This window comes from Rhinopithecus roxellana, chromosome 18 (genome assembly GCF_007565055.1).
Source record: "Rhinopithecus roxellana isolate Shanxi Qingling chromosome 18, ASM756505v1, whole genome shotgun sequence".
NCBI classification, from domain to species: Eukaryota; Metazoa; Chordata; class Mammalia; order Primates; family Cercopithecidae; genus Rhinopithecus; species Rhinopithecus roxellana.
In genome coordinates this window covers 1,232,441-1,258,604 of record NC_044566.1, presented here as the reverse complement: position 1 = coordinate 1,258,604, position 26,164 = coordinate 1,232,441, and the positions used below count along the sequence as shown (strand labels likewise).

Here is a 26,164-nt window from a genome sequence, read left to right as displayed (position 1 = left end):
TTGAAAGTGTTTACCATAAGTAAATATTGAATTGTACTTTTTCCCTCCTGGATCTACTGAAGTGATCATGTGATATTATCCTTGAATATTTTGTTCAACACAGAACACACAATTCAGCCACCCTAGTCAAACTACCATGATTCCTTGCCTGGATTATGGCTACAAACCCCTGTTAATCTCCTGCTTTCACCCATTCTCCTATGTAGACTAAACAGTACAGAATTCACAGTGATTCTTTTACAAGTAAGTCAGATCACATCACTTCTCTGCTCAGAACTTTCTAGGGTTTCTTTTCTCACTCAGACTAAAAGCAATTCCCTCCCAATGTTCAGCAAAGTCTTGTAGGCTCAGTGCCCTCCCCTCCCTACCTCTCTAGCTTCATCTTCTACTTTCTTCACGGATCACTGTGGTCCAGGCATCCTGGGACCACTGTCGAGGACCACTGTCCTCGACAAACACACTGAAGGGATTTTGCTCTCTCTTTCCTCTCTCTCAAATACTCTTCCCCATAAATCTTACTGTATTAGTCTGTCTTCATGCTGCTGATGAAGACATACCCAAGACTGGGCAATTTACAAAAAACAGGGGTTAATTAGACTTACAGCTCCACATGGCTGGGGAAGCCTCACAATCATGGCAGAAGGCAAGGAGGAGCAAGTCATGTCTTACATGGATGGCAGCAGGCAGAGAGAGAGAGCTTGTGCAGGGAAACTCCTCTTTTTAAAACAATCAGCTCTCATGAGACTTATTCACTATCACAAGAACAGCATGGGAAAGACTACCCCCTTGATTCAATTATCTCTCATTCAATTATCTACCACAACACATGGGAATTCAGGGTGAGATTTGGGTGGGGACACTGCCAAAACAAATCATTTACATTACCTTCTCCATGCGCTTCTTCAGTGAGGCCTTCCCTGACTGACAGGCTGTATGGCATAGTGCTGAGGTTGACAGACTTACAACTAAAGGACCTGGGTTCAGATCTTGCCTTGCCATTTACAGCAAACGGTTAGGCAATTTACATAACCTCTCAGTTTATGAAATGTTTATGAAATAAACTGAGTTTATGAAATAACTCTCATCTATGAAATAAGGAAATTAATAGTGGCTTGATCTTTTGGAGTTGCTGGACAATTGAAATAAATTAACACCTGGAAGAGTCTCTCACACGATATAAATACTTAATAAATATTTGTGATTGTTATTAAAGTATGCACCACATCTTCCTCCAGTAATGCCTTATGTCTACTACTTTATTGGACTCCATAGCATTTGTCCTCATCTAGCAAACCATATGTTCAGCTTGTTTATTTTTTGCCCCCTTGCCACTAAATAATTACCGGGAGTATTGCCTTAAAATATTAAACATTTAATAAATATTATTTGAAAAAATGCTAAAATGTCTAGACCCTTTGGTATAATATAGAAGTGGTAATAATCCAGGGAGAATTATCATGTTCTGGTTTCTTGCCAAGTTTACAAGATTTTAAAAATTGTCTTTATTCTCACTTTGCTAAAAGTGTTTACCACAGATCAATATTGAATTGTACTTTCTTTCTTGGATTTACTGAGGTGATCCTATGATATTCTCCTTTAATATTTTATTATAATCACTTACATCTGTTATTAATATAGATATAAATGTGCAAATATGGATCAAATCCAACTTGGTTATTATGCATGCTCTTTTTAAATATACTGCTGAGTTCAGTTTGCTAGTGTTTTACGACGTTTGCATCAACATTCATGAGTAAGATTGGCTTGTAATTTTTACTTGTAATTCTGCTCTCAGAATGTTTTGGTATCAAGATTATAGAGGAAAATATAAGTTGAACTTGAGAGTATTCTCTCTTTCTTGTTCTCTAAAATAATTTACATAATATAGAAATAGTCTGCCCCTTGAATATTTGAGAAAATTTTCCCATCTGGGCCTGACCATTGTTCTGTGTGTTTAAATTATAAACTACTTCAACACCTCTAATGGATTCATTTTTATCTCTTTTATACTGATCAGTTTTTGTCAATTTATATTTAGGAATTTATCTCTAATCTAACTTGTTAAAGTTTGTTGACAAAACATTCTTAGTGTTTTTTTATTTTTCATTTTTCTCTTTGGCTTCTATACTTTTGTTCCCGTATTCAGTTCTAATATTGTTTGTGCTGGCTGGCTATATTTTTGTTGGAAAACATTGATAATGAAATATTTCACAAGAAACCTTGAGGTTTATATATAAAATAAAAATACTTTATTTTTATGATAAAAGTATCATTATATTTGTTTATCTCTATATTTATATTTATTTATCTCTATATAAATTTTTTGGCCTTACTGACCTTTTTAATTACCTGTCTTTTCCTGTTTCTGAATTTCTGCTCTTATCTTTCATTGCTTTCTTCTATTCCTTTGGCTTAGGTTTTTTGTTTATTTTGTTTTTATCTTGCTTTTGCTTTGTCTTGTTTTTGTATTTTTCTTGCTGTTGGTGCTTAGCTCATAACTTTCAGTCATTTTTCTCATATAATATAAGCATTTAAGTTTATAAACTCTATGTATGCAGTGATTTTCCTACACCCCAGGGTTTCTTGTGAAGTATTTTGTCAGCTCGTTGTAAACATGTTCTGATTTCCGTATGCTTTCTGTTTAAGCCATAAATTATTTAGAAGTGATTTCTTTCCACTTTAATTTCCAAGTGCATATTTTCCTTACTTTTTAATCACTGATTTCTTTTACTAATGATGCTGTAGAGGAACTGTAATTGTTATAAAGCCAACTATTTCAAATGTGCTGAATCTTGCTTTATAACTTAGCATGTGGTCAGTCTTCACAGGGTCTGTGCATTAGTTGCTGTATTAATGTTAGTGTCTTGACTTTTACCCTTGTGTTGTAAGATGTTAACACTGGGACTATAAGTGAAGAATATAAGGGTTTCATTGCACTTTTCTTTCCCATATTTTTAAAAGTCTGAAATTATTTCAAAACGAAAAGTCAAAAAGTTTTAAAAACATGCAAAGTGATTAGCCCAATGCTAAAGAATTTCCTCCCTTCTCTTATATCTATAATCCCACCTGTTGTCTTCCTTTCGTCACCATAATCAAACCTCAAATGGTGAGGATTATGAATTCTACATTGCACCTTTGATATGGTTTAGCTGTGTCCCCATCCGAATCTCATCTTGAATTGTAGTTCCCATAATTCCCATGTGTTGTGGGAGGGACCTGGTGGGAGATAATTGAATCATGGCAGCAGTTTCCCCAATACTGTCCTTGTGGTAGTGAATAAGTCTCATGAGATCTGATGGTTTTATAAGGGGTTTCCTCTTCCACTTGGCTCTGATTCACTCTTTGCCTGCCACCATGTAAGATGTGCCTTTTGCCTTCCACCATGATTGTGAGGCCTCCCCAGCTATGTGGATCTGTGAGTCCATTAAACCATTTTTCTTTATAAATTACCCAATCTTGAGTATGTCTTTATCAGCAGTGTGAAAACAGACTAATACAACCTCTAATTACAGCAGAGTGGGGGTTGGGCCCAATATGTGATAAGAGGTTGCTGCCAACGAGATTGCCCTCAGTGATGCCTTTTGTGATCCCTACAAGATGCTTGTCTTGGTTGAATTTACCACCTCATAGTCAGTTCCTCAAGAGAAGAATGCTTGGCCTGGTATTAGCTTTTCTCAGTTATACATCTACTTAATATTATAAGTATATATATAAATAGTCAATATTATACCAATAATATATACTTAATATTGTACTAAAAATCCCACAAAATATACTGTACTGTTGGATAAATTCAATTCTAAAGGTAATAATATAACTGATGTCTCCTTCTAAATAGTTTAAGTAGTTAGACAGATGCAGATGTGAACAGATCCTTTTTCAGATACGGAAAATATTCACATTTCCAAACGATCATATGCTAACACAAATTAATTTATCATGTTTCACCTGACTTTAAAAATAACATTTAATTATACAGTGAGAATGCAAAAGGTGGGTGTTGCTAGACAAACTCAGTCAGACAATGAGTCAAAAGGCAATGAAGGTTTTTATTTGTTAATCCATATTAGCAGCAACACCAGAAAAATCATTAACCACCCCTCCTAGCATTGAAACTCTGACTCCACTTATCGCTTCTTCTTTTTAAATTACAATGTAAAACAAAATGAACTGCAAAATATATTTTATTGGAACTTACTGAAGTCGAAATCACAGGAACCAGATATTTAAACGAAGTTTAAACTTAAAGTTTAGATTTTAAACATAAAATTTAAATGGTTTTCTTTGTTTTGAAAAGTGTATCCTTGAAAAGTATTTTGATATAGATGGGAACATTTTCATAGACTGGCATCTATTTTTCCACGTACTGTTTAATGAAGTCAACTGTTGAATGATGTAAACTGTTAAATGAAGTAAACGGTTAAAACTAATGACATAAAAGACAAGCAAAGCAAAGGAAACATGTTATAAAAGATAAGTATTACAGCATTCTTAAGTATGGTACTTTATAAAATGAAAACCGGGATGATGTCTTCTGAGATATCAACATATTTATAAGGAGTACATGGTATGTGACATACTTCAGGATGCCAAGAATTTTAATTAAAACTCAACCTCTATAAAGTGAATATAAAACTAATAAGAGGAATATTTTTAAAGGTTGGGATATGTAAACTACAATAGCAGCAGTTTGAAACAGAAGAGGAAGAAATAAAGGGAAATTACATTACATTAGTATAAATGTATTCAGTCACTTCTGTTGGAGATTATGTTGTTATATATGAACAATTATAGTTATTTTTCAATTAATGCTTTACATGCATAAATTGAAATTACCTGACATTAAAAGTTTCTGAAATTCATTATAGGAAATACACATGAGCATAAACAAATGAGGAAATGAGGATATTCTCTCTCTCCTGTGAAAAAATGTGTGGGTAATATATTACATCATAGATAGAAATTGCATACTTGAAATAACCATAAAATACTTAAATAGTACATGGATACTATTTCCAGCCAAATTGTTTCATATTTAAACTTAAACTTTTAGTTATTTCATGTAACTACTGCAAGATTTCTAAAATTCTTATTTTTTACTTTTTGTAATGTTGACCAAAAAGGAGGGAGTACATTTAACATAAAAATAGAAAATGAATCCTGAGATTTCTCATAAATGTCTTAATGTCCTAGAGATGTGGGCACTTGTTCCATAGTAAATTATGGATGCCACATTTTACAAAATCCTTACTGCCCCTTTGGATTGTGTCCTTCCTTCAAGATAAGAAGCTATGACTCAATTGTTCAGCATGGAATTCTAGTGAAAAGCCTTTCTAGTTCTATCTTTCCCTAAATGGGCTCTGGTTTCTTATAATTCACATGACACTCTTTGGCTGTGGCTGTCTGTTAAATTTCCTGTTTTGGAGTAGTGTCAGCAAACCAAAACAAATAGCTCACAGAAAAGGCAACGGTAACTACTTTTTTTTTTTTTTTTTTTTTTTTTTTGGTATATCCAGTTAGATTCTTTCTTCTTAGAGGTACAGAGAAAGGGAAGAAAATAGTTACAGACATGGTATAAGTAGGTCACAACAGTTTCAATGCACCAAAAAATGTGACATCTCCATCCAGTGATATTTGTGCATTTTCTCGTGGTATTGCAAGCTGAAGTTCATCTCCTTCTTCCAGTTTTGCAATGCCTAGGAAAAAATGATTTACAAGAACTATAAGTGGTTATACAACAGAAAAGAAAAAAACCTAAATGAAACTATTTTGTTCTGTAAAAAAAAAATTTTAACATAGGCATCCACACTTCAGAATATACCAGTGGGCTTCTAAACCATTGCAATTATCCTAGCCTAAAAAAGTTTAGAAGAAATAAGCAAAAGGAGTTACAACAGATATTTATGAATTTATTACCTACTCTTTAAAAAATGGAGTTCCCCAAAAGAATCCCAATATATAACTTTTTAAACAATTAGGTAAATCATGGCACATTCCTTGATAGAATATTAAATGATTAGTGATGATTTTTATTTAATTTTGTTGACAAGGAAAGTTTTTATAATAACATTAAATAAAAATGTGAAAAATTACACACACACATATATATATACTAGATATTCCTAATTATATTTTTAAACATACATATGACAAGCATAAATATTAAAAAGTGAAGAAAACACCATTTCTTAACATACCACATTTATTAATACAGTTTTTCTTGAGAGTTCAGACTATGGGTTTAAGCATTATCTGGATTACTTTTCACAACCTCTTATATTTTGTTTTATTATCTAACCACATTTGTCTTCATAATCAAACACAACAATGAAATTAACTCTTCAAAAATGACCAATAAATCTGTGTGCGACTAATTTACAAGGACAAATGCATCTGTGAGTTGGTAATACAAAGTACATTCAGGGACTACACTCAATGTATCAGGTAATCTTTACCCCACTTCAAAATAAAAATGTGAAGGAGAAGAAAGAGGAGGAATAAGGGGAAGAAAAGGAATAAAGAAACGAACTAACAATAAAACTGTCATCTGAATTGTCAATAATTGTGGCTATTTTTAGAAAAGTTGCATTGTTTCATTAGCATAGTGAAAGTGTACCTACATAAACACATGTATGTTCATGTCTATTCTTACCTAAAGCCGAAAGCATGCGGATTTGCTCAGGCAGCAGCCAGGGGGAGTTTATTTATTGAACATTTACTATGTACCAAGCACCCTTCTGGTAAAACCTACAGTAGTGATCAAGGATGACAAAATTTCCATCCCTACTGGGTATGCTTTTTTGTAATGGGCAAAGACAGACTACAAGCAAAAGAAAGATTTTTAGGACTTATGACAGGTTATGTGTACACTTTCTAGAATTGACAAAACATTTGTGGACTATCTTAAGCAGTAAGAATAAAATGATTGAGATTTATTTGTTGAACAGACTTGTCATTATCATAGAGATTGGAAACGAGCTAACATTTTGACAAAGATCATAGCTCACAAAGCATTAAGTAATATTAACTCTAAAGATTAGGTGGGTGTGAACAACTATAGAGTCTATTTAACATTTTAACACTAAGTCATTGGCTATTTCAATTCTTCCAGATTATAGCAATCAGGTATAATTTTTCTAATAAACATTTTATTAACACAATAAGTAGTAAGATTCAGCTTTATCTATGTAAGTGGTTCTTTGATATTATGTTGGGTTTCTTAAGTTGGCCATTCACATCTTTTCAGGTTACTATGGAAACATTTTATGTACTTATACGCTAATGTGTGGTTTTAAATGGCTTTAAATAAATTTGCCCTAAAACAGATTAAAATTGTAAGCCTGAAACTTCCTAGAGGACAGGACGCATATACAACAGTAAGCTACTAGTAATGAAAAATATTTTTAAAGTCAGGTGAATTATTCTTAAAGTAAGACACCTTAAGAAATCTAGCGGACTCCTCTAATAGCAAGTAAGTGTAAGAGGAGCAGATGATTAGAAAAATGTTTTAAAGAGTTATTTGTAAAATTTTTAGTATTAATGAATATAAATAAATAACAGATTGGAGTAGTCTCACCATTTATAAACATTTTGCAACTCCAAACTACTAGTCAGCACTGGGTGAAGGGAAACATCTCTTTATGAAAATTAGGGAATTCTAATTTTATAAACTTCCTCATCTCCCCACCAATGCTATCTGTGGCTGCAGATCCAGAATGACATCATTTCCATTATTAGAAACTATTTTTCTTAGTTTCTAACTGACTTATTGGGCATTTGTTTGTAAATGCCTTTGAAATACAGTATTTCAAAATGCATAGCCAGTCTCCATTCCTGTGTGTCACACGGTCATTCATAGTAAACATCTGGAACTGAAGCCATTCTTCAGGGTTCTGGATTTTTACAAAATCAACAGAGAAAATAAATGTCTTTAAGGTAAATAGTTTTCTTTAAAACCAGCCTGGATTAATTTTAAATCACCCTTGAAAAATAAAATGAAGGAAATGTTGGCAATTACAGCTGAAACAGACCTGAGGTTTGCAAGACCTGCCCTGCTCTCTGCCTCTCACTGCTCCTGGGTGCAAAGGTAGGTTGCTTCTACACTTTCACATTCCTAAGTCACCTGTCTGGTGTCCACTGACACAAGATGTCACCTGTGTGAGACAGAAGCCATTGTACAACTTTCCCTTACCCTCAAACCCGACCAGGGGCATTTCTTCCACAGCAGGCAAGAAGAGGTTTGGTTGCTCCCAGTGTGGAATCAGACTGGCTGGTTTAAACTGAGTCTAAAAATTAGTAGCTGTGTAACCTGGGACAAGTTACGTTACCTCTCTGTGTCTAGAGCCCAACTCTCTTAAATGGGAAGATTAAATAAGCATGCATATAAAAATGCAGAACAGAGTGCCTGGCCAGTGGTAATCACTCTATCATTGTCAGATATTATTATTGTTGTTATTAAGGGTTGAAGAAAATATAGTTGAATTTTTCTCAGTGTAGAAGTTACTATGTAGAGGTACTATGTACAATGTAGAAGTTGCTATGAAGTTACTACCCTTTCTAAATGTATATAAAGATGGTAAAGTTATTAGTAATAATTCCATCTTTCTCAATTAAAACAGACTAGCTTATCATTCAAGATTTTAAAAACACAATATATTGAGGAATGTCTTTCTGTCTATTCGTATTTTACAGCACTTTCATTTTCACATTTTGCAGCTCAGATTTTTCATCAAATTCTCTTCATTTCACAATTAGCAGGGTGCGAGAACTATTATTTACCAGCGGAATAGCAGGAATTATTGGGTAGTGTTTCAGGCATATTTTGAATACATCGAAACAAAGTCACCAGACTCAATTCATCCCCAAAGACATGGACTTTTTTCCTCTGAATTAGATGTCCCATGGCATAGGTCTTATCAGTGTATAAAACCTGAGAAACAAACCAAAAATCTTTGTCAGAAATGAACACAAAATGGGAGGCTTCCGACAGTAACATCAAAATTAGGGTTTGAACCTACCTGACCATATATAAAAAAGTAACCAGTTTCTTTGACCAATATTTTATTCTCTTTTTCTTCTAGGGCACTTCCCCTTTTAAAGCTGAGAAGCCATGGAACAAATGTGTAAGATCCTGCAATGAAGAGAATCATTTATAAGGAAAGAAACCAAGAAAGGCAGTTTTCACCTCCACCTCCATTAAGTTGTTAAGCTACCACTGAAACTTGGAAGATAATTCCATCCAGAAAAAAAAAAAAAAAAAGAAGAAGAAGAAGACAAGTCACATTACTGCACTGGATTCTTTGCCATCACTTATATATTAACCTGGGTTAATATATCAGATACAAGAACCCGAGAGCTAACCCTTTATATGAATGTCTGGGTTTTTCCTTTATTGGTCCATATTTCGGCTATTTCATAATAAAGGTTGGTCTGGATAAGAGAGTTTGAAGCAAAAAGTGGACAAAATTTCTCTGAATAACACACTAGTAGAGATTTTCCTTTGATTCTCAGAGAGGAAAAAGTATGTCAAGAGTTTGGCAAAAGGTTTCGGGAGGAAGAAATCTCTCCATTCCTTGGCCCAAATGTGGCAACAGAAGGGAGCCTATGGGAGAAAGAAGAAAGTGACTAAGACACAACCTTTACTAAGAACAGTCAAGGAAATTTGTAACAACGATCGAAGATATTTGAGTTTCAATGGCTTCTGCTCAGTTCACTGATAATTCCCCTCCATTACCCATCAAAAATCACTTGGGGAGTGACAAGGAGGCCGCTGTGCTCAAGGGTGAGATGAAAGGGACAGAGAGAAGACAGTAGCCATCAGGGAATAGGCACATGAGGGACTACATTGCTGAGCCAGAATCTGTAAGTGCGTTCGGACATCAAAACCCATTAAGAGAGCAGAGACACTCCTTTCCTGTGAATTCATACTTTACATTCCCTGGATTTCTCATGGGCGTGTCACGTGACTATCTGAGTAAAGGGTGAGCCCTAAGGCTAGAGGTTGGGAAATTTGGAGAGTGTAAATTAAGTGATGTAAAATGAATAAAAAGAAGATTAGGGGGACTGTAATATAAGGATAAAATAGCAAAACAGAGCTATGGTAGTTAGTCTAGAATCCTACTTTAAATGTCCCTGTATAATTGGTAATGGTGGACCATACCTGTGTCCAAATTTCATCCTGATCACAGCAAAAATGAAAACAAAATCGACAATAAAATTCAGAGTCCACAACAGACAATAGGCTAGAAGCCAAAGAAGATAACAATTTTTCTAGAATTGAGATTAGAGAGCATTTTGTTTCTGTGGGTTTTCATGAGGGGCACAGGATGATGTGGTAGTTAACAAAGTGCTCACATTCCGTACCTACAACTGCCAAGTGTATGTGCCTTCTTCACATAGTGTTTCCAAGGCAAACCAAGTATATTTAAACTTTTTCCAAATAAAATTCTTTTTTGATCTTATGTTTTAATTGACAGATAAAATTGTACATATTTGTCATGTAAAACATGATGTCTTGAAATACGTAGGCATTGTGCAATGACTGACTCAAGCAAATTAAAATATGTTACCTCGTATAGTTGTCATTTTTGTGGTGAGAACACAGTATCTACTCATTTAGCATTTTTCAAGAATACATTTCATTAACTGTAGTCACCATGTTGTACAAGAGATCTCTTGAAAGTATTCCTCCAGTCTAACTGAAATTTTGTAACCTTTGACCAACATCTTTTCACCCCCACCCCCACCACCCAGCCACTAGTCAACACCATTCTACCCTCTACTTCTTTGAATTTGACTTTTTTTTTAGATTCCACATATACATCAGATCATGTAGTATTTGTCTTTCTGTGCTTATTTCACTTGTTCTAATGTCCTCCAAGTTCATCCATGTTACTGAAAACAACAAGGTTTCCTTCTTTTTATGCTGAATAGTATTCCACTGTGTATACATCGCACATTTTCCTCATCCGTTCATCTGCAGATGGATACTTAGGTTGATTTAGTATCTTGGCTATTGTGAAAAATTCTGCAGTAAACATTGAAGTACAGATATCTCATCTGTGGTCACACCACTCTGAATGCACTGTATCTTGTCTGACCTCAGGAGCTAAGCAGGGTGGAGCATGGTTAGTCCTTGGATGAGAGATATCTCTTTGACACACTGATTTCATTTTCTTTGGATATATACTTGGTAGTGGGATTGATGGATCGTATGGTACTTCATTTTTAATTTTTAAAGAAACTTTTATACTATTTTCCATAATGGCTACACTAATTTATATTCCCAGTCCAAATAAGATTATTGAGAGAAGAATGTAAAATACGAACCACATATTTCTGATTGTTTCTAAGGAGTAAGAATCCTAGGTGATAACAAAACAAATTATATTGTAAATTCAAGTTGAAATAAATAACATTTCCTTAGTCAGACCTTTGAGTTCCTATTACCATAGACAGAGGGAGGAAAGATGTCAGGGAGAGTGGGGAGGAAGGATGGAGGATCTATGAGTGGATCAAGAAACTTCCTAGGTCTTCTTCAGCATATGCTCTTGTCGACCTGTGCTTCTTGCTCACTCCCAGGAGCCACATACAGGTCTCATCACCCTAATTGGCTTTTCCTAAAGAAGGGAACATTTTCCTTAAAAGAAAAGCCCTCTTGTATAGTAATAGTTAACACAAGATCACCTCAATGACAAATTACAAATGCAAAATCATCATCGCTTCTTTTATGATATAATTTCAGTGAAAAGATTATAATAAAATAGTTTTTAATTTTGTTTAAATGACATAATGTATGCCAAGCACTTTTTGGAGTGCTGAAAAATGAGAAAGAGTTAATACAGTTACTGTCAATATTGTAAAACACAAACTGATGACTTCACCAAGGCAGTTGGTTTCATAGCTTAATGATACTCATTTGATGCTTGGAGTGAAGAGAGATTTTAAAAAAATAATACACTTGATAGATACTAAATTTTCTGAGCTAAAGGGCCACTTGTGTTTGGTTCCCTGTCATTTTCCCAGGGCTTAACATCATGACTGACCCACAGTAGACATGCAGCAAATATTTATTAATTAATTCAAATTTAAACATAATATAATTCAAAATAGCAATGTACTGTAAAAATTAATCGCAGGTATTCAACTGGTTTTTTTAAAGCATTCTACTACCAACTTACTGAAATTCTTGTAATGAAATGCCTTCCATCATTGAGCTAGTATATTCTCTTAAATTGAAGTAAAATACAAATTTCTAAAACCAGTTGTTTACATTTGGCTAGAGATATTTGTTTACTAAAATTTTCATAATAATTTAGATTGATTTCTTAGATGTTTTACATTCAATTAATATCTATATAATTAAAGACCCACTTCTTAGTAAATGTCACTGGTGTATTGTCAGCATAGAAAATAAAACAAGTACATAGTAGGTCTCTATTCTTACTGTCTCTTAATATTTTACTTAGGCATATTATCATCTCTTCTGGCAATAATCTTATTAAAGTGATAGAGAACATGTTTACTTATTTTTATTTATTGTCTTTATTCCTCCAATATCCACACACACACATATGCACACCCACATACTTACCTGGGCTCTCTGAAAACAGCAGATAAAGACTAAGGTTAACTGCAGACAGCCTAGTGAAGGGTTGAAGAAATACCCCGGTTCAGAGGCTGTTTGTAAACACCAAGAGAGATTTTTATTTTTGTTTTTCGACTTCTAATGTTTAACAAAATCTCTGTCAGGATGAGGATTAGCAATAAAATAATCTCTATCAGGCCAAGAAAACAGATAATAGAAGAAAGACTCCACACAGGACAAGGAATAGAGTCTAGGTAACTTTGGAAAAATTACTAAACAAGTGAACAACTGCAGTCCACATCAGTTAACAACAGAAAACCCTGAGGACGGGAGTAATTTTGAGTTCCAGATTTGCTACATCGTAACATCCAAACTGTCCAATTTTCAAGAAGAAACTTCAAGACGTACAAAGAAAGAAAATTATAAACTACTCAGTGGACCAAAAGAATAAAGTCATTATTACAAGATTAACACTCAATAGCGAATCACTTTTCTACCAGTGATCTAACTCTTTTCTACCAGTAATAAACAAGTGGAATTTGAAATTAAAAATATAATGGCATTTAGATGATTACCTCAAAAAATGAAACACTTAGGAATAATCCAACAAAATACGTAAAAGATTTAAATAACTAAATAAATGGAGAGGTACGCCATGTTTATAAATAGGAAGACTTAATATTGTCAAGATGTCAGTTCTTCCTGTAGATTCAATGCAATGGTGTTTTTTTTTTTTTTTTTTTTTTTTTTCCGAGTCTTGCTCTGTCACCTAGGCTGGAGACAGGGGCATGATCTTGGCTTACTGCACCTTCCGCCTCCTGGGTTCAAGTGATTCTCCTGCCTCAGCCTCCAGAGTAGCTGGGACTACAGGCACGCGCCACCATGCCCGGCTGGCTAATTTTTATATTTTTAGTAGAGAGGAGGTTTCACCATATTGGCCAGGCTGGTCTCAAACTCCTGACCTTGTGATCCCACCTTGGCCTCCCAAAGTGCTGGGATTACAGGCATGAGCCACTGTGTCCAGGCGACTCAATGCAGTCTTAATCAAAATCAAAGCAAGTTGAATATCAACAAACTGAGTCTAAAGAATATATGGAGAAGCAAAAGACAGAAATGCCAACATAATATTAAAAGATAAGAACAAAGTGGGAGAACGAACACTACTCTACTTTGAGACTTACTATAAACCTACAGTAATAGAGACAATGTGGTATTATTGAAAGAAGAGAATAACAGATTATCGAAACAATATAAAGAGCCTAAAACTAGACTCACATATAATCAACAGATCATTGACAAAGGGCAAAGGCAGTATGATAAAGAAAAGATAGTTTTTTTAAAAAAAATAGCACCAGCACAACTGAACATCCACATGTTAAAAATAAATAAATAAATTGAAACACACACATTGATTTTAATAAGATTTGGAATCTTTTTGTCTTTACGCTCCTTGAAGTTTACCGAACTTTTTAGATGTGTAAATTTATGACTTTCTTCAACATTGGAAAGAGTGTGGCCATATTTCTCCAAATGTTCTTTTTTCAAATTTTATCTCTCTTCTCCTTCTGTGACTCTCATAATGCATATGTTTAATGTATCCTGGGGGGGTCTCTTATAATCGGTTCACTTTTCTTTATTCTTTTTAAACTTCATTTTTAGAGCCATTTTAAATTCACAGAAAAACTGAGAGGAAGGTACAGTGATATCTCATAGACCTCATACTCCCTACAGATGCATATCCTCCTCCATTATCAAAATCCCCCACCAGAGTGGTACATTTGTTACAGCTGATAAACCTACACTGATATATCATGGAGGAAACTTAAATTTCTATTACTGAAAAAAAAAGAAGTGAAAATGAAAATGTTACATACTGTGCAATTCCAACTACATGGCACTCTGGAAAAGTTAAAACTATAGAGACATTTTAAAAATGCCATTTCCAGGGGATAAGCAGCGGAAAGGGAAAGGTAGTTGGAGTGAAACACAGAGAATTTTCAGGACAGTGAAAATACTCTAATACTACAATGGTGGATACACGCCATGATACATTTGTGCTGATCTATAGAAAGTACAACACTAAGGTGAACCCTAATGTAAACCCTGGACTCTGGATGATAATGATATATTAGTGTAGGTTTATCAGTTGTAACAAATGTATCACTGTGGTGGGGGATTTGATAATGGGGGAGGATATGCATCAGTAGGGAATATGAGGTCAATGAGATATCTCTCTACCTTCCTCTCAATTTTTCTGTGAATCTAAAATGGCTCTAAAGATAAAGTTAAAATAAAAAAGAATAAAGAAAGGTGAACAGATTATAAGAGACCCCCAGGATACATTAAGTAGATGAACATATGCATTATGAGAGTTACAGAAGGAGAAGAGAGAGAAAATATGAAAAAAAAAATATTTGGAGAAATAATGGCCAAACTCTTTCCAATGTTGAAGAAAGTCATAAATGTACACATTTTAAAAATTCAGTGAACTCCAGGAAGGGTAAACACAAAAGATTCCTACCAGAACTTATTAAAATCAAGCTATTAAAAGATAGTGACAAGCAGGAGATCTTTTTTTTTATTTTTTTATTTTTAAGACGAAGTCTCACTCTGTCGCCCAGGCTGGAGTGCAGTGGCCAGATCTCAGCTCACTGCAAGCTCCACCTCCTGGGTTCACACCATTCTCCTGCCTCAGCCTCCCGAGTAGCTGGGACTACAGGCACCCGCCACCTCGCCCGGCTAGTTTTCTGTATTTTTTAGTAGAGACGGGGTTTCACCATGTTAGCCAGGATGGTCTTGATCTTGTGACCTCGTGATCCGCCCGTCTCGGCCTCCCAAAGTGCTGGGATTACAGGCTTGAGCCACCGCGCCCGGCCAAGCAGAAGATCTTGAAAGCAGAGAGGCAATTCATCAAATATAAAATATGCTCAATAAGATTAATAGCTGATTTGTCATCAAAAACCATGGAGGCCAGAAGGCAGGGGAATTACATATTTAAAGTACTGCATGAAAAACACTGTTTACCCTCTATTCCATATGTGAGAAAATATCCTTAAAATGTGAAGAAAAAATAAAGTGTTCTCAAATAAAGAAAAACTAAGGGAGTTCATTGGTAGCAGACTTACCCTATGAGAAATGCTAAAGTAGATAGAAATTAAAAAAAAAAAAAAAAAAAAAAAAAAAAAAAAAAAAAAAAAAAAACACTAAGTGAGAACTGAAAGATACATGAAGAAATAAAGAATAGAAGTAAAGGTACATACGTAGGTAAATATAAAAGCCATTGTAAGTGTATTTTTAGTTTTTAACTTCTCTTTTGTTTTTTATACTATTTAAAAGACAAATGCATAAAATAATAATTATTAATTTATGTTAAGGGCTTACAGTGTTTAAGGGTATATTTTGTGACAATAACAACATAAGAGAGAAGCTAAGTTGTTATCAATTCAAACCACAGTGTTATAAATTTAGGATGTTTATTGTAATCACCAGAATAACAACCATGATAATAACTTTTTAAAATGCACAAAAAGAAATTAAGAGAAAAACAAAATGGTGTACTTATAAAGGTATATTAAAAACAAAATAAAGAAGAAATAAAGGAATTGAGGAACAAAACTTATAAAAAAACAAACAGCAACATAGTAATTCTTTCCTTATCAGTAATCACTTTAAATATAAATGAACTGAATTTAAATTTGGCAATTAAAATACAGAGATTGGCAAAATAAATTTTTAAAAGCCCAAACTCATGATCTAATTATATTCTGCCTACTAGAGACTCACTTCAGATTCAAAAACACAAACAGGTTTCTGTGTTTCAAGGTTTCAAGATCAAAGGATGACAAATATGCCTCCTCGCAAATAGCAGCCAAAGAGAACAGGGATGACTAATACTGATATCAGAAAAAATACATGTTAAGTCAAAAATTTTTATGAGACAAAGAGAGTATTAAATATTGATAATAGAGTTAATTTATCAAGAATACCTAATAATTATAAACATCACTCAACAGAACCTCAAGATATAAGCAGATATTGGCTGAACTGAAAGGAGAAATAGACATTTCTACAGTAACAGCTGAAGATTTCAGTATCTCACCTGAAATAATAGCTAGACCATCTAGGGAAGAGATCAATAAGGCAATAGTGAACTTCAACAACACTGTAAACTAACTGAACCTAACAGACATATAGAAAACACTCCACCCAAAATCAGCAGAATACATATTCTCATGTGCACATGAACATTCACCAAGATAGACCATGTTGTGCAACAAAATAATTCTCATTAGATTTAAAAATATTTAAATTCTACAAATATCGTTTATTTTAAAAAGATATGCTTTTCATCCTTTGACTTTGAAACCTGTTTATGTTTTTTTCCTTTACCTGAAATGAATCTCTAGTAAGCATTCATTCTAGCTACCTTCAATAACATAAGGAAAATTGGAAAACTCACCAATAAGTGAAAATTGAACAAATTCTTTTTTTTTTTTTTTTTTTTTTTTTGTTGAGACGGAGTCTCGCTCTGCCGCCCAGGCTGGAGTGCAGTGGCCAGCTCTCAGCTCACTGCAAGCTCCGCCTCCCGGGTTCACGCCATTCTCCTGCCTCAGCCTCCCGAGTACCTGGGACTACAGGCGCCCGCCACCTCGCCCGGCTAGTTTTTTGTATTTTTTTAGTAGAGACGGGGTTTCACCATGTTAGCCAGGATGGTCTCGATCTCCTGACCTCGTGATCCGCCCGTCTCGGCCTCCCAAAGTGCTGGGATTACAGGCTTGAGCCACCGCGCCCGGCCGAACAAATTCTTAAACAACAAATTGATCTATGAATAAATCATAGAAGAAAATAGAAAATACTTTGAGGTTATTGAAAATAAAAACACAACATAGCAATAATCATAGGAAGCAGTGAAAGTAGCACTCAGAAAGAAACGCACAACTGTAAATGCCTATGTTAAAAAATATCTCAACTTGGCCGGGCGCGGTGGCTCAAGCCTGTAATCCCAGCACTTTGGGAGGCCGAGACGGGCGGATCACGAGGTCAGGAGATCGAGACCATCCTTGCTAATACTGTGAAACCCCGTCTCTACTAATACAAAAAACTAGCCGGGCGAGGTGGCGGCGCCTGTAGTCCCAGCTACTCGGGAGGCTGAGGCAGGAGAATGGCGTGAACCCGGGAGGCGGAGCTTGCAGTGAGCTGAGATCCGGCCACTGCACTCCAGCCCCGGCGACAGAGTGAGACTCCGTCTCCAAAAAAAAAAAAAAAAAAAAAAAAAAAAAAAAAAAAAAAAAAATCTCAACTCAATATTCTAAGTTCAGCTTAAGGAAACAGAAATAGAAGAGGAAACTAAACCCAAAATTAATAAGGATCAGATAATATAATAAAGAAGGTAATAATAAAGAAGGTAGATGGAATAAACAATGGAAAAAGGGCTGGGTGCGGTGGCTCACACCTGTAATCCCAGCACTTTGAGAGGCCAAGGCGGGTGAATTATTTGAGGTAAGGAGTTGGAGACCAGCCTGACCAACATGGTGAAACCCTGTCTCTACTATAAATATAAAAAAAAAAAAAAAAAAAAAATTAGCTAGGTGTGGTGGCACATGCCTGTAGTCCCAGCTACTTGGGAGTCTGAGGCAGGAGAATCACTTGAACCTGGGAGGCGAAGGTTGCAGTGAGCCAAGATCGCACCATTGCACTCCAGCCTGGGTGATAGATACTCCATTTCAAAAAAAAAAAAAAGGAACAGAAAAAGACTGGAAACAATAACACTGAACACTGGTTTTTTGAAAAATATGAACAAAGATGACACTCATTTAGCTACATTGACCAATAAAAAAGACTCCAATTAATGAAATCGTTAAAGAAAATGGAGGCATTATTAATGGCCTATTAGAAATAAAATGTTTATACCTTTTTATTATTTATAATAATCTACTCCAACAAATTAGATAATGTAGATGAAAGGGACAAATTCCTGAAAACACACAAACTACCAAAATTGACCAAAAAATAAATAAAAAATCTAAACAGACCTATAACCAGTATAGCGTTTAAATTAATCCAAGTCTTCCCTCAAAATTCATAACTAGATGACTTTACTGGTGAATTTTACTAGACATTTAAATAAAAATTAACATCAATCTTCTCAAACTCTTCCACAAAACAATAAAAGAGAAGGGAACAATTCCTAACTTGTTCTGTACATCTAGAATTACACTGGTACCAATGCCAGACAAAGACACCACAAAAAACTACAGGCCACAATCAATCATGAATATAAATGTAATAATCCTCAAGACTACCCTAACATCAGGAACAAGACTATGCCTGCATTTACCACTGCTATTCAACAGATACCGGAAATTTTAAAAAAATCCAAATGCAAGGAGAGTAGTAAAACAATCTCTATTTGCAAATATCATAATCCTATATGTAGAAAATTTTCAGCCAGGCGTGGTGGCTCACGCCTGTAATACCAACACTTACTGGTATTACTTATTGGTAACACTTATTGGGAGGCTGAGGCAGGCAGATCTCTTGAGGTCAGAAGTTTGAGATCTGCCTAGCCAAACATGGTGAAACCCTGTTTCTACTGAAACTACAAAAATTAGCCGGGTGTGGTGGCAGGCACCTGTAATCCCAGCTACTTGGGAGGCTGAGGTATGAGAATCACTTGAACCTTGGAGGCAGAGGTTGCTGAGCCCAGATCATGCCATTGCACTCCAGCCTGGGCAACAGAGCGAAACTCCGTCTCAAAAAAAAAAAAAAAAAAAAAAAATCCATGAATTTACAAAAAAATCTACTAAAACTAATCAATGAATTCAGTTAAGTTGCAGGGTACAAGATCAACACTCAAAAATCTGTTGTGTTTCAATATACCAGGAATGAACACTCTAAAAATGAAATTTTAAAAAAGAATCCCATTTACAGTAGCATCTGTTACAGACTGAATATTTCTGTCACCCAAAATTGGTATGTTGAAATTTTAACTTCCAATGTGATGGTATTAGGGGATGGTGCCTTTGGGAAATAATCAGGTCATGGTGGCACAGTCTTTATGATGGGTTAGTGTACTTATACGAAAAGATATAAGAACTTGCTTTTGTCTCTGTTCTCAGCCATGTGAAAACACAATGAAAAGATCGCCATTCACAAACCAAATCGGTTGGCACCTTAATCTTGAATTTTCCAGCCTCCAGAAGTGTGAGAAATACACTACTATTGTTTAAACCACTCAGTCTGCTGGAATTTGTTATAGCAAACCGAACTGACTAAACAGCATTCAAAAGAATATAGCGCCTAAGAGTAAATTTACCCAAGGACATAAAACACTTTAACACTGAACACTACAAAAGATTGCTATAAGAAATGATAGGACATATAAATAAAAGAGAAGACATCTTGTGTTCATGGATTGATAGATTTAGTTGTGTTAAGATGGCAGTAATACCCAATATTATGTACAGATTCAGTCTGATCCATATATAAATTTCAGTGACCTTTTGTTTTCCAAAATGAAAAAGCCAGCCTTACAATTCATTTGTTATTGCAAAAGAGTATCAAATAGCCAAAACAATCTTAAAAATAAATAACAAAATTGAAAGATTCACTATACTAAATTTCAAAGTTTACTATAACTTTAACAGTAATCCAAATAGTACGGTGGTCCAGCATAAGGCAAAGCATATAAACAAACAAAATAAAATTGAGAGTACAGAAATAAACCCATGCATCTATGTCCAACTGATTTTTAACAAGTGTGCCAAGACCATTCAATGTGGAAGAAATCATCTTCTTCAACAAATGATGTTGGGACAACTAGATATCCTCATGCTAAAAGATGATTTCGGACCTCTGCTTCACACCACACACAAAAATGAATTAAAATAGATCAATTGCCTAAAGATAAGACATAAACCTACAAGACTCTTAGAAGAAAACATATGGGTGAATCATGATGTTGAATTTGGCCTGAGTTCTTCAATGATGACACTAAAATCACAAGAAACAAAAAAAAGATAAGTTTTACTTCATTTATCTAATGCACAATACTCTTGTGCCTCAAATGACATTCTTGAGAAAGTAAAAGATAATCCACAAAATAGGAGACAATACTTGCAAATCAGATATTTGATAAGGGTCTTGTATCCATAATATATAAGGAAGTTTTACAACTCAACAACAAAAAGACAAACAACTCAATTAAAAAATGGACAATGTACTTGGATAGATATTTCTCCAAAGAAGATACACAAAAACCAAAAAGTACATGAAAAGATGCTCAACATCATCAGTCATAAGTAAAATGCAAATAAATACCAAAATGAGATATGGCTTCACACCCACTAGGAAGGCAATAATAATAAAAACTTTGAAAATAAGATGTGTTGGTGAGGATGTGGAAAAATTAGAACACTTGTACATTGCTGGGGGGAATGCAAAATTGTGCAGCACTGTAGAGAACAGGCTGACATTTTATCAGCAATTCTACTCATCGATGTATACTCCAAATAATTGAAAAGAGGCACTCAGAAAGTACTTTATGCAAATGTTCACAGGATCACTACTCACATTAGCCAAAAGGGGGAAACAAACCAAATGCCCATTCATAAAATTATGGCTTACATATAATAGAAAAATATACATTCATACAGAGGAATGAAGTATGAATACATGCTAGAATGTGGGTGAATCTCAAAACATTATGCTAAGTGAAAGAAGTCAGGAATTAAAAGTCACATATTGTATGATTGCATTTATATAAACCATCTGAAATAGGTGAATCCACAGAGACACAAAGCAGATTGCTGGTTACAGGGGCGTGGGGAGACAGAGAAATGGTGACTGACTGCTTAATGGATATAGGATTTTCTCTGGAGCTGAAGTAAATATTTTGGAACGAGAGAGAGTTGGTGGTTGTAAAATATTGTGAATACTACATGAGAATGAATTGTGTATTTAATTTTATGTTATATGAATTCAATTACAATAAAAAAGATATAACTGAAAAGGTAGATACCCCGATTATTTAGCATTTAGAAGTCTACACTAACAGAAAAAGCAAAGCAAATAGCCTACGTAGTAAGCAATCTCTTCAAAACTATAAAATAGAAACTCCTTTGTTAACGTGAAAAACAATACACGGTATAGCACAACATGATGAACGAAAGCCAAATACATTTCTGAAATAAGTAAATGTAAATTGATTTATATCACCCAATAAATGAAAATTATTTTAAGATGAGATAAGAAAACAAAGAGCAACTCTGTTTTGCATACATGGGAAACACAGAAAAATTATTTCAGAGAAGTTAAAAGTAAAATTTTGGGCAAAGTCATGTTAGGGAAATGCAATCCAAAAATAAAAACAAAACATTTCAACCCTAATATTGAAAAGACATATCATGGAATTCAAGGTTTTTATACATAAAAAGAACAACCAGCTGGAAAATATAAAGAAAGAAAATGTTTCTATTTATCATAGCATTTGAAAAGGTAAAATACCTTCTAATGATATTAATAAGAAATATGCAAGAACTTCTTGAAGAAAATTTCAATACATATTAAAAGAAACAAAAGGAGACTAAACAAATATAAATATATATATCATGTTCTTGGATTGGATTTGATTTGTACATCATGAGGGTATTTTTCTTAATTTATAAATATGAAATCCAAAAAAAAAAAAGCAGGCATTTTTCTTTTTCCTTTTAACTAGGTAAATTACCTAGCTGATTTTACAGTTCCTATATTTAATTTAAAAAACAGAAAAATTCTAGAAGTAAAAAGAAAAAAATGAGTGAATTTAATTTACCAGAAAATAAAACAAAGCCCTAGTCACCAAAATGCCGTTTTATTGGGGTGCATAAACAGACATTAAGTCAATATGATACAACAGAAAAGTATTTTAAAAGTGAAAAAAACATAGACTAAACACGGGAATTTAATAAAAGTTAAAGTTAATATCTTCAAGCAGTGTGGAAAAGACGGACGATAAAAAACTTGTGATGCCCTCACAGGGGAAAATTAAATTGGTTGCATACTTCACATCTTATACCAGGATAAATTGCAAATAGATACATTATTTAAAGGTATTATGAAAATAACTATAAAGGTTTCAGAAGGAACATGAGCTCTTTCCTTAATACATTTAAATGTAAAAGGCCTTTCTAATCACAACCCCAAATCCAGAATCCTTTAAAAAAATGGATAAATTTGACAGAAAAAAACTTTATGCAGAATTAAGATAAATGACAGCACGGGAGGAAATGCTTGCAATTTGTAATATAAAGAATTAATCTGCTTGAGATATAAGGAGCTTGCAGAAATCAAATTAAAAATGACCAAAGTCCAATGAAAAAAAATGGAAAAAATATGAACAGATGGCTCACAAAAAATAAAAATAGAAATGAAAAATTGGAAGAATGTAAAGACAGAAATACAAATGGTTCTTAAAACATATAAAATAATGGCTTAAAGAAAGCTAAGAGATGCTATTTTTCACCTGATGTTCTTTTACTGCCAGTCATAGCATCACATTTTATAATCCCTATAGGACCACTTAGCAATAACTGTCAAAATTCAAAGTCTGTCCCACACAGAGGCTGACATATGAGAAGTTACGGATGCACACAATTATTTTTTGCAGCACCTGCATTGCAAAAGATGGACACCAAGAAGTCTATTGGTAGGAGAATGATTAAATACATTAAATTCATACAATGGAATACTATGCATTTTTTTAATGTGAGCAACTCTGTACACAGGCAACAAAATATCTGCAATATACATTGTTAAGTAAAGAATGCAGGTTATAATCTCATTTTCAAATCATATGTATTGCAAATATGGTTTTTAAGTGTTTACTATAAGAAAGGAGGAAAGCAGAACTACATTTGCATTTGTTTGTGTTAACAGAGAGAGAGTCTGAAGTCTACATAGGAAACTAAAAGTGAGGTGAGCGTGGGCATGAACAGATGGGAAAAAGAGCAATCCACATTCTTTGTGCTTTTTTATTTTTTGCAACATGTGAATGCATTACCTATTCAAAATTTAGACTAAAATTCAAAAAAACGAACAGAAAAGACATGAGACTACATTCTGATAAACCCCTCTTGTCTTCTTCTGTTTTGTGAAGTTTACTTCTGCCCTCACTGTCTGGCCAAAAGTATGGGGGAGAGCAAGCATAGGAACTCAAAATATCAGATGGACGTAGCCCTGCTCCTTTGAACCTCCATATCCCCGGAATACATAACATGATTTCATCTCACGACCTGATGTTATGTATAATACAATAGGATAATATATAGAATATGCTAATAATATTATAATATATAATATGCTAATAATAATATATTGTTTCCCCGGAAGATAATAATATATTAATATTATTATATATAATTATTATAATACATTATATATTATATCATATATAATTATATATTATATGCTAATAATATTAATAATATATTATTATCTTTTCCCAGAAGACTTCTTATTTTACTGTGCAAGTAAAATGCTTCATTGAGTACAACCTTTTTTAGCAAAATGCAACCTGCCTCTATCTCCCTGCTAAATGTCCATGCACACTAACATTTGTATACTGGTCAAGGGTTTGCTGACATCACAAGGGCAACCTCTTCATCCTAAAGGGTGGAGCACTGCAAGCAAGCATCCCAGGCAAGCATCCCAGGCAAGCATCCCAGGTAAGCATCCCAGTTCAGCACCCCTGGATCTGTGGGAAGCGGCCACCACTCCAGGAAGACCACAGCATACTGTCCAATTCACAAGCACATTGGAGTATAGCAGCTGCAACATTTGGTGCAATTTATAGCATTTTGGGGGGTAGGGGAAAATGTGTAAAGTAAACCTTTTCCAAGGAACTTTTTAAAACTGTAACTTTGGCCCTTAAGATCTCCTGGCTTTCTTTTCCTTCTTAGGAAACAGTGTGCTGCTTATTACAAGTTGCAAACATGATTTGGGAAAATGTTGAGCAATAAATAATAGATTTACAAGTAGTTTAGTACTTGTGTTGTATCTAGGACAATTAAAGTCGCACAGAAAAAAACACAGATGAAAAGAGCATGCCTGGGAATCATTATCACTGCCAACTCACATTCATTATCTGTGCTTGTTTTGTTTTGCCCATTCCTCATTGCCTAGCTTAACCTCCAGATACTCCTGAACTCGTAGTTGGTTCACAACACAAAACTTCCTCCTGCCCCCGCCTGCTTTGTTGCCCTCCACAGTATTTCATCTCATCTGTGTTTCACTTGTTCATTTGTGGGCTGTTGGGTCTTTTGTTTGTTTTCTCCTCATCAAGAGGTAAGCTCTTTCAAAGTAGAAAACCACACATATGGACTTGCGATGGTTTGGCTTAGACTTTTCAACTTTACGAAGGTATGAAAGCCACATACATTCAGGAGAAATCATACTTCAGTCCGGTATTCAAAACATAATATGAGCTACTCAATACTTTCCTATAAAATGGGCTTCGTGTTAGATGATTTTGTCCAATTGCAGGCTAATGTAAGTGTTCTGGGCATGTTTATGATAGGCTAGACTAAGCTATGATATTTGGTAAGTTAGATGTCCTAACTGCTTTTTTCAATGTACGTTATTTTCAGCTTAGGGTGGGTTTATCAGGACATAACTCCATCGTAAGCCGAGGAGCATTTGTACATATTTTAATCACTGATACCCCCAGTGAACATACAGTAATTAGAATATTGTATGTTCTTAATCAATAAATTAAAATAAATGAATCAATGAATGTGTGAGTGAACGAATGGTTCTTTTTTAGAACATTTTTGTTTATTAGTTATCTTACATAAACAAACGCTACTATAGAGCAGCAATTTCCATTTGCTTTTGGAGACAGGTCGATACATGATAAAGTGGCATAGTCACAAAAATTTGTGAAAACTGGATGAAACAAAGTTAAACAAATATTTTTTATTAAAGTAGGACTACTTAGATTCAATAACTTGCTAATGTGCCTTGTGACTCAAAGAAAAATATATAAGATGATATGTTTCCAAATTTATTTGACACTGAAACTCTTATTTCAAGGACCATTTCTCTGGATTAATATTCTGGGTGATACATATTGGGAAATGACATTAAAAGTTGTTTCTTTGTGAACCTGGATTCAGGCCATTATTACAGAAAACACTTATTTGTCTAAAATTAAAACTAAAAAAAGCTTCAAATAACTGAAAAATGTAAAACATTCTACCTCTGTGAGAAAATGGTAAATTATCAAGCAATAATTTGACATTGGAAATTTATTTTAAAAATACAGTTTTTCAATAATCTGTTCAGTTTTATTTTCCTCTTTCTATGATTTTTACAATTGAATATAACAGGAGAATTCATGTTTGTGAAGATGGTCTTGATTCATTCTAAAAGACAAAATGCTGTCTAAATAATAAAAATTAAATTTGATTTAGTATTGATTTTTATTTTATTGTAATGTTAATTATTTAACATTTCTAAGTATTAGTGCCTCTAAGGTCATTCTCCTTATTAGATCATTACTTAAGCCTTAATTATTATTTATTCCCAAGTCATTTTGAA

General features: G+C 34.2%; 1 protein-coding gene across 1 annotated transcript in view; it reads right to left on the bottom strand.

Annotated features, from left to right (window-relative positions):
* Positions 1-4,029: 4,029 nt before the first annotated feature.
* Positions 4,030-26,164, bottom strand: part of TNFSF13B (TNF superfamily member 13b) — a 33,811-nt gene continuing 11,676 nt past the window's right edge. The window contains exons 4-6 of the mRNA XM_010384750.2: positions 9,018-9,130; positions 8,779-8,929; positions 4,030-5,696 (exon numbers count right to left, since the gene is read on the bottom strand). Of these exons, the coding sequence (XP_010383052.1) occupies positions 5,584-5,696; positions 8,779-8,929; positions 9,018-9,130 (377 nt within the window). The 3' untranslated portion in view covers positions 4,030-5,583. The remainder of the gene's footprint in view (positions 5,697-8,778; positions 8,930-9,017; positions 9,131-26,164) is intronic.